The sequence below is a fragment of the Cinclus cinclus genome, chromosome 19 (genome assembly GCF_963662255.1).
Source record: "Cinclus cinclus chromosome 19, bCinCin1.1, whole genome shotgun sequence".
NCBI lineage: Eukaryota > Metazoa > Chordata > Aves > Passeriformes > Cinclidae > Cinclus > Cinclus cinclus.
In genome coordinates this window covers 10,554,137-10,563,418 of record NC_085064.1, presented here as the reverse complement: position 1 = coordinate 10,563,418, position 9,282 = coordinate 10,554,137, and the positions used below count along the sequence as shown (strand labels likewise).

Genomic DNA, 9,282 nt, shown 5'->3' with positions numbered 1-9,282 from the left:
CCCAGGGCAGGTTGGACACTGGGGCTTGGAGCAGCCTGGGACAGTGGGAGGTGTCCCTGCCATGGCAGGGGTGGCACTGGATGGGCTTTAAAGTCCCTTCCAACCCAAACCAGTCTGAGATTCTGTGATGATTTTGTGTGGGGTCAGGACTTGAGAACTGCAAATATTTGATGTAAGTCCATACCAAAAGGAGCTATTAGACTAGATCATGTGTGTGTGTGTGTGTGCGCAAGAACAGAAGGTGCATGCACAGCTGTGAGCCTGTACCTGCAGAATGTGCCTGGTGCTGGAATCCTGTGCACAGCCTGCACAATGCTGTGCCATGCCTGGGGGAGGGCACTGGGAGTGCTTTTGCATTGAGATTTTATCCATATGGGAAAGGGCAGGGCATGGAGCCACCAGGCAGTGCCTGTGTGTCACCAGGGCCTTGTACAGCACCATGAGTGAAGAGTTTGTTACCTTCTTCACTTCTGTCTGCCCAGGAGCTCACCCTGGCTCAGAGGCCATGCTGGGGGAGTGATTTTTCCTACAGGCTGAAAGGGAGCAATGTGCTTTTTCTTCATTACCTTTGGCAGTGGGGTCAGTCCCCCTTCTAGCAATGCACTCCCCAGCTGAGCTGCCTGAGAAATTTCAAAAAGATTGACAGAGATCCCAATCTGTAAAACTCCTGAAAATTTGGTAAAATTCACCAGCTGGGCATGAGAAAGAAGTGTTGGCCAGAGTGTCCATGGAAGGAGCCTGCCCACTGCCCCACATGCCAGCTGTTGATATGGGAGGGAGCTGAGATAACACTGAGATAGCTCAGAAGAGTGCAGGGAGGGATTTGGGGACAGAGGGTTGGGGAGCTCAGACTAAAGTGCATTCTGACTTTCCCTGCAGTGCACAGAGGAAGGCATGAGGCAGCTTCTGGGGCAGGGCCACTGTGGGGCAGTGAGGCTGCTCTGTCCTGCTCCCAGCTGGAATCTGAGAGCCTGTGGGGATCTGCTGGGATGGGGGGGGCTCCATTAGGTCATCTCTCCACTACCCTGCTCTTGTACATTCCAGGCTGCCCTACTGAAGTCTCCCCTGCCCTGCTGAGGTCTGTCCTGCCCTGCTCAGGGTTTTCCTACCCTGCTGAAGTCTGTGCTCCCCACCCCCAGGGCAAACATCTCTGTGCTGCACCAAGCAGCCTCTCCTGTCATCACCTGTGGGTGCCAGTGAAGGAGTACTGACCCTGACCTTGGTCAACAAGAGCCACTTTTCTCCGCAGTTGCACCTTCCCATCCTGACTGACAGGGCAACTGCTGAGCATCGACTGCCAGTGAGAGCAGTCATAGAGAAGAAAACCCTTTCAGTGAACAAGCTGAAGTGGTTGCACTGAGAGCAGGAACCAGGGGGAAAAGCCATCCCCTGACTTGAGAGAGAGACAGACCTCACTTCAACTCCCAGGGTAAGGTGCTGGAACTGAAAAAGCTCTCCAACTGCAGCATGTCTAAATTCAATATTCCAAATCTTCCAGCAGCAGAGCAGGTATCTTAATTTATTAATTAATTTCCCTGATCCTCTGCTTCAATAATCTGTTGTGGGTGGTGAGGTGCTCAGCACCCCTGGGCACCCAGGGTGTTGCTCCAGCCCCACACATATGGGAGGGCCCATGGTGGTGTTGAACAGCACAGCCTTTCCTGCCCCCTGAGCTGTGCATTCGCCCAGGCTCTGCTCTCACATTCTGTGTCATCTCACATTTTTCATGGTGCCAAGACGTCAATGTCATCTCGGGTTTTTTCAGCTGAGATGCAGAGGAGATACAAACACCCCCAATAACACTAAGGAAACAGGAGCACTAAGAGGCCCAGCATCTTAGTGAAAGTCAGAGAAAAGGGAAAGTCAGAGGGGGATTTTTGCAATGTTCAGTCCATGAGACGTCCCTGGAGGGCTCTCCATAGTGAGGGACACCACAGTGATTGGAACCACTCTGCTGCCTTTACCCTGAGACTCCCTGTTTCCTCCAGCTCCCTGCTGACCTCACTCAGGGGTGACTGGGGTTCCACAGACCCCTCCCCAGACAGTCAGGACCGTGGTGGGTGGTGTGAGTGGTCTCAGTGAACCCAGAGTGCTCTGCTGGATAACTGCAACATTATTTCTAGAATGAATAGTTGGCTGGATACTGTGAGCAGTAAAACTCACTTCCCTCAAGTATCTTTGCTGACAGACTGGCCACACCTCATGGACCGCTGTGCTTGACTGGAGATGCTCTGAGAGTGTCAAAAGGTACTGGGCAAACCTGTTTGTGCTGAGGTCCACACTTTTCCTCCCGCTGGTAGCTTTGAGAGGACTGTCATCAACCCAACTTCAGCCCCCTGTGAAATTCAGCTGAAATTGTCTGATGCCTCCAAAACCAATTAGGGGCGTACATACAAAGTGATCCTACAAGCTTGTTTCCATAGAAACTAAGATGAAAGATACAATTTCCTAAATTAAAACAAAAAAGAAGGCAAGCTGATCACTGGAAACTAAAAAGGGAACAGCTGAATGTCCCCGTGTCACAAGCCAGCCTGTCCTGCATGGGGTGTACAGAACCTTCCTTCCCCTGTCCTATCCCACAGCTCCACACCTCTCTGTTCCCCACTCCGTTCCCACCTTTGCTATCCACTCCACTGTCCAAACATCTTTTGTTCCTCTACATGCTCCCTACCTTTGCCCCATCACCTGCCTGCAACTCCCTGTTCTTCAGAGAGCTCCAAGCCTTGGTGGGCAGGAGGTTGAGCGTGACACCAGCCAGGCAGGAGTGCTCTAAGGGCTGTTGGGGTGGGCAGCCTGGTCTCCCTGCCCAGTGTCTGCCAGACAAGTGCACCCCACAGCCTTGAACCTGCTCAACACCCCAAGTATTCCATGGAGACAATCTCCCTGGCAGGAGTCACTGGGTCACCACTGTGGCCATGGGTCTCTCCTCCAGCCCTGAAATGAGCCAGGTGGGGTTTCTGAGGCTGCTTTGCAGAAAACATGTTTTAAAAAGGAACGGACTGGCAGAAGCAGAGGATGGAGCCAGCCCCTCGGGGTGCGCACTCCAGGCTGGACAGCACAGGTGCTGGGGACAGCAGGAGCTTTGCTGGGCACAGCCCTGCAGAGATGGAGCAGAGATGAGGTGCAAGGTCCCTGTCACCATGGGCCCTGTGACAAGGACCCTCTAAGTGACATTTCTGTCAGATCTCTCCTCCTGGAGCAGCAAGAAGCAAATCCCCCGGAACACTTCCTGCCTGCTCTGCCAGCTCTGTGGCCACCCCTTTACATCTAACCATGCCTGGTGGGACCCTGCCAGGGTGTGCAGGTCCCCAGCCCTGCCAGCCACCACCACCATCACTGCTGTGGTCTTGGCTTGCTGACCACCCTGCCATGGCTTCCCTGGGGGGAGATGCCAAAACCTCCAGCCAAACAAGTTGCTTTTTGGGAGCTTCTGCCCCTCCTTCTGAAATTTGACTTTATTTAGCATGTAGGTGGAGTGACTATTTTTGCACTGAACATTTACATTTGTGAATATTCACATTTTCCAAGCGAAGGCTGATTCGTGCTGTGAAGCAGGCTCGATCTCACCCACTGAGCTCGTGTGCCTGGATGAAATCCTGCAATGATATTTGGAAGGCCTGGCTCTGCTCAGCTCCTCATTTTGTCTTTACTAAAGATTTAGGTGTTTGCCAAATGGGCTGTGAGCTGAGGGCCAGGGCAGCACCTCATTGCCCAGGCACTGCCTGCACATGGCAGGACTGGAAGTCTCCATGATCCCACAGGGACAGCTGAGACACTGGAATTTGAACCTCTGTCTTGAGTGCTGACCAGACTGAATGTCACGTGAAGCTTTAGGATATTCTGTTATCTTCCCTATCAGTATCCTACAAACCCAGAGAAGTGAATGCAACCAAAAAACCTCCAAGCCCCAGAGAGATCCTGCCCAATGTACAGGCTCTAACAGGATCTTCTGCCCCTCCCCAGGGCCTCAGATCCCCCGGGACCCCCTGGCTGTCAGCAGTGAGCAGGGCAGGAGCCAGCTCCTGCCTTTGCCATGGCTGGAGAGCAGTGAGCCCAGCAGCCTGGCAGAGCAGCACTGCAGAAATCATCTGGCACTATGTAGGTCAACACAGGCAGCTGCAAAAAATGATGTGCCCTGGAATTCAGGAAAGAGAGAGAGAGAGAGGGAGCTGCAGGCTGGGCTGGAGAGGGTGGACAGACAGAAACAGAGAGAGTGTAGACATCATTAACCCTCCTGATGGGCACTCTTGATTTACAGCACATGTATGAGGTACTAGACCAGAAGCATGCATCAGTTACCTTATCAGAATATATAGACATGCGTGTTGTCAGACCAATGACAGGGATCCTGTAGAAGCCAGCTGTGTATGATACAGGTGTTGGTGTGAGGTGATCGTTGGGAGCAGGAGGGTGACTAACTAATATTGCATAGACCTGTAGGACAGGATACATGACACAAACATTATTTCACGGGAGCGCATCAGCCACCAAGTGTGATTTTTTTCCCCTTTTCTTTTTTGCAGTACTTAACAGCCCCATGTTAACATGATAAGGGCACTGAAATGACTGGGAACAGGGAAGGAGGGGCTGTGCTGGCAGTCAGGGGTGCTGTGCTACAGCTGGAGGTGATGGCTCTGCTCAGGGTTAAGTCCTAATGGAATGCCATGCCCAAATGCTCCGCTCACTAAACTAATAACTTCCATAGATTACAGATTAAAGGGAAGCATCTCCCTTCCAGTCACACTGTGTAATGCGATTTCTTTAACCACACATTTAATACTCGGTTGTAATTCCCCTCTGAGGACTATTACGAGCAAAGTGGTCAGCAGGGACTGTGGCGGGAGCGGGAGCGCGGAGCCAGGAGCGAGTCAGCCATCTGGCCCTGGGCACACGGGAATGGCAGAGCCTGGAGGGCGGGGGCAGCAGCCGGGATCTGCCCTCAGCCAAAGATCTGGGCTATGCCAAAGTGGGGAAGGACCATCTCGGCAAAATTCTGCTGTTACAGCAGAGCTGGGATTTTGGTCGCCAGCAGGATCCTGCTTTGTGTCAAAGGGAGAGGAAGGAGCTGGGCAGTCCCTGGGGATCCCTTATTAGATGCCCTTTCACAGCACAGCGAATGTCCCCAGCTGTTGACAGGTCTCCAGCTAGGCCGAATCAGTGCAGGGACTTTGATGTATGAAGGAAATAAATCTTCCTTCTCTGAGCATCTGCCCAGGCCCCAGGATGTGCTCAGCGCCCGGGTTGGACGGACAGATTGCCAGGGCAGGAGAGGAGGATGAAGCCTGCCTGGGGAAGGGGCCCTGAGGTCTGGGGGGAAGAGGGAGGATCCTGCTTAGCATTTGGAGGGAGTAAATTGAGGGTGCAGAGGAGCTGGGACAGGGGCTGGAGATGCTGCATGCGGGTAGGGAGAAATTGCTAGAGAAGAGGTTGGGAAAGTCCTGGGGATGCAGGAGGAGGGGATGCCCTGGGCAGAGGTGCCCGGTGTTGACACAGGGGGTGAGGAGCTGCACCCAGCGGGCCTGGGGCAGGGCCGTGGGGCAGGAGCAGGCTGGGGGGCAGCAGCCAGGTTGTTCGGGGCTCAGGCTGTAGGGACTCGGGCTGTTCAGGACTCGGGCTGTAGGGACTCGGGCTATTCAATACTCGGGCTGTAGAGGCTCGGGCTGTACTGTGGTGCACGGCAGCCGCCGGCAGGAGCCATTTTACGTGCGCGGGTTGCCAGCCCCTCCTCTGCCTCGCAGCCCCCTGCTCGGGCACAGCGCCAGCAAGCAGGAACCGAGGAACCGGTGCCCCGCTCTGGGCACAGCGGCCGGGACAGCCCCTGCGTGTTGGGACAGAGCGATCACCCCGAGGCAGCACCCCGAGCAGCGCAGCCCCTGTGCCCGGCTCCGCTCCCGCAGGCTGTGCCCGCACCAGCCCGGCGCTCCGCGGGTCTGAGCCGGCACAAGGCGTGCAGGTGGCGAGGCCACGGGCAAACATCAGCCGGGAGCTGTGAGTGGAGCCCCGGCTCAGTGCGGGACCCGGCTGAGCCTCCCCTGCGGCCGGGGGACAGCGGGGACCGGGGACAGCGCTGGCCGGCCTGGCCACCAGCGCAGGGCTGTCCCCAGCTATTCTCCACCTCCACACCGAGAAGCTGAGCTACAGAGGCTGAGCTCTGTCCCGCGGGGCCCTCCAGCCGCCTGCCTCCCCTGGCTGTGCGTGCCTGGGTGCGGATCGCATTTCTGTGCGCCTTGCGATAGGTGAGGCCGGGCCGGGGACGTTTCTGCAATTCGGGCGCGCACGGGCCCACGCGGACCTTCCTCATGTGCGCGGTGTGCTGGACGAGGGGTGGGTCTGTGCCTGCCTGTCCGCCCCCCGACGGCCCGACTGACGGGCTGGGGGTGGTCAGCCGGGCTCTGCGCCCAGAGCACACCAGGGGCTGCCCGGGGTACCCCAGGCTGCACCCAGCCGCACTGAGGGGTCGGACTGCATCCTCAGGTGCCCTGAGAGTGACCCGTGGGCACGGGAGGGAGGATCGTTCTGTGCTCGTGGGCACAGTCGCACACAGCACACACCGGGTGTGTGTGCCTGTGCAGGTGTCTGTGCGTCTGTGCAGGTGTGCACCCTGTGTCTGTGTGTCTGTGTGTCTGTGTGTCTGTGTGTCTGTGTGCACTGTGCCTGCGTGTCTGCAAGCCCAGCTACATGTGCTCATCTCCTGGGCATGCATGTGGCTGTGGGTGTGCCAGGTCCCCACACACAGATGTGTGTGTCCATGTGTTACAGCAGCTATGCTCGCTGGCACAAGTGCAGATGTGTGTTGTGTGTGAGCCCGTGTTTGCACAGCAGGGCACGTGTGCACATTGAATGTGTGTTTGCACACATGAAATATGTATGTGTGCACATGGAATGCGTGTGTGGCACATGGAGTGTGTGTGTATGCACATGGAATGTGTGTGCACATGGAGTGTGTGTGTGGCACATGGAGTGTGTGTGTGCACATGGAATGTGTGTGTGCAAATGGAATGTGTGTGCGTGCACATGGAATGTGTGCGCGTGCACATGGAATGTGTGTGTGTGCACATGGAGTGTGTTCGCACTTGGAGTGCGTGTATGAGTGTACATGGAGTGTGCGCATGCACATGGAATGTGTGCACGTACACATGGAATGTATGTGTGCACATGGAATGTGTGTGCATGCACATGAAGTGCAGCCCCTGGCCGTTCCCACAGCATGAGTGCACAGTCTGTGTGCATGCACGGTGTTCCCTGTGCCCACATCCCCTCCAATTTGGGGATGCCTGTATGTGCTCACACCTAGCTCTGTTTGTGCCCTGGTGTTCTGTGTGTGGAGTAGGTGTACATGCATGTTGCTGTGTGCATGCACAGTTGGGTGGACATGAATGTGCATCCACTTAGCGCATGGGAGCCTGTGTGCCCAGCATGTGTGTGTGAGCCAGTGTGTGCCCTGGTATGTGTGAATCTGTGCATTCCTGGGCTTCGTGTGAATCTGTGTGTGCTCAGGGCGGGTGTGTGAGTGTGTATGTGCCCCAGAGCTGCATGTATGAGTCTATGTCTGCTCAAGGGCTGTGTCTGTGTTAGTTTATACGTGCTCAGGCTTCATGTGTGAGCCCATGTGTGCCCTGAGGGATGTGTGTGTGTACCCGTGGATGCCCCAGGGTGGTGTCGGTGCCCCTGTGTGCCCCAGGGTGCCGGTGTGAACCCGTGTGTGCCCCGTGGGTGTTTGGATGCCCATGTGCACCCCCCATGTGCGTGTGTGAGCTTGTGTATGCTCTGAGGTGTGTGTGTGAGCCCATGTATGACCTGGGTGGGGGTTGCAGGTGGCCATGCATGCCCCGGATGGTGCGTGAGAGCCTGTATGTGCCTGGGGGCTGTGTGGGCGCCCGCGCGTGCCCCAGGGTGTCTGTGGGTGCCCGTGCGTGCCCGGGGGTGCGCAGAGCGCGCAGCCGGCCGCTCTTACATAAAGGCTGCAATGCGGGCAGCGCGCCCCTGGGTGCCGGGCAGGACCCCGCACGCCGCGGCTCGGCCGGGGGGCACCGCGGGGCCGAGGCGGGGTGGGCGCGGGGGCGGCGGCTCGGGTCCCGCCGGGGACGGGGCGGGGAGGGGGTCGCCGTCCCGGGGTACCTGGCTGGAGATGAGGTCCTCGCAGACGGACAGGGCCATCTGGATGGCGTTGGGCTTGTGGGTGACGGAGGTGGCGTTGAGCTGGAGCTTCCAGGTGCCGTGCCGCTTGTTGGCCTGGTTCACCGCCTCGCGGAAGATCTGCTCGTGCTTCTTGGTGCTCAGCACCGCGCCGATATTGACGATTTTAGGGTCGCACCCGGCGCGGGCGAAGGACGACGAGAAGAGGAGGGCGAGCAGCAGCAGCCGCATGGTGCTCATCCACGGGCGGCCCGGAGCCCGCCGGGCCCCCCGCGCCCCCCGCCCGCCCGCCCCGCGGGCCGCCCGCCCGGCTCAGCGCGGCCCCATCGGGCTCGGCCCCCGGCAGTGCCCCGTGCTCGGTGCGGGCGCTGCCGGGCGCTCTCCCCGGTGCTGAAGCGCCCGCGCCGCTGCCGCCGCTCCGCCCCGCCCCGCCCGCCCCGCGCTGCCGCAGCGCCCGCCCCGCGGCCGCCCCCGGGACCCCCGCCCGCCCGGGCGCTGCGGCGGAGCCCGCTCCTGCGGGGTCGCTGCGGGGGTCGCTGCGGGGTCGCTGCGGGGTCTGTGGCACCGCTTGCAGGGCGCGGGTCCAGCTGTCGCCGTGCCGAGATGCAGGGTGCAGGGTGCGGGTGCATCCCGCACCTCCTGCGAGTGCCGCTGGTGCGGGGGTGCACAGCTGGTCCGGAGCTGAACTCTGGGGATTCCTCTCCACCCTTTTCACATGCGGTCCCCTTTCGGGATGAAGGCATTCCTGGTGCCTCGGAGGGCGCAGACACACCAGGCATTCAGTAAACCAGGGACTGGGGATAAAATAATCTGTGTGTTTGTTCTCCACACCAATATTCCCAGCTATGCAGCAGCTCGGAATAGCACACTTCTGCAGCTGTGCCTGGGGACAGCTGTGTGTGACATGGACTCTGTTGTGGTCTGTACCGTGTTATGGTCACTGCACTCCAGTGCTGGAGAACTCTCCCTTGATCAGCACAGCTCCTGGGCAAACATGTTCAGCAGGTGCTTAGCCTGGTTCCTTGCCTTTGGTCTGTCCCTCTAGACAGAGCCACCCCTCTTCCAGATGTTATCTCACAGGGCAAACAGCCATCTCCCTCCATTAAATTCACCAAATTACTCTGGGATATGACCTTAAGATTTCTC

At 58.0% G+C, this 9,282-nt stretch overlaps 1 protein-coding gene across 5 annotated transcripts in view; it reads right to left on the bottom strand.

Annotated features, from left to right (window-relative positions):
* GRIN1 (glutamate ionotropic receptor NMDA type subunit 1) overlaps positions 1–8,376 on the bottom strand; it is a 35,710-nt gene extending 27,334 nt beyond the window's left edge. For all 5 annotated transcript variants that reach the window (XM_062505439.1, XM_062505441.1, XM_062505440.1 and 2 more), the window contains exons 1-2: positions 8,119–8,376; positions 4,300–4,434 (exon numbers count right to left, since the gene is read on the bottom strand). In XM_062505439.1, coding sequence (XP_062361423.1) covers positions 4,300–4,434; positions 8,119–8,376 — 393 coding nt within the window. The remainder of the gene's footprint in view (positions 1–4,299; positions 4,435–8,118) is intronic.
* Positions 8,377–9,282: the final 906 nt, after the last annotated feature.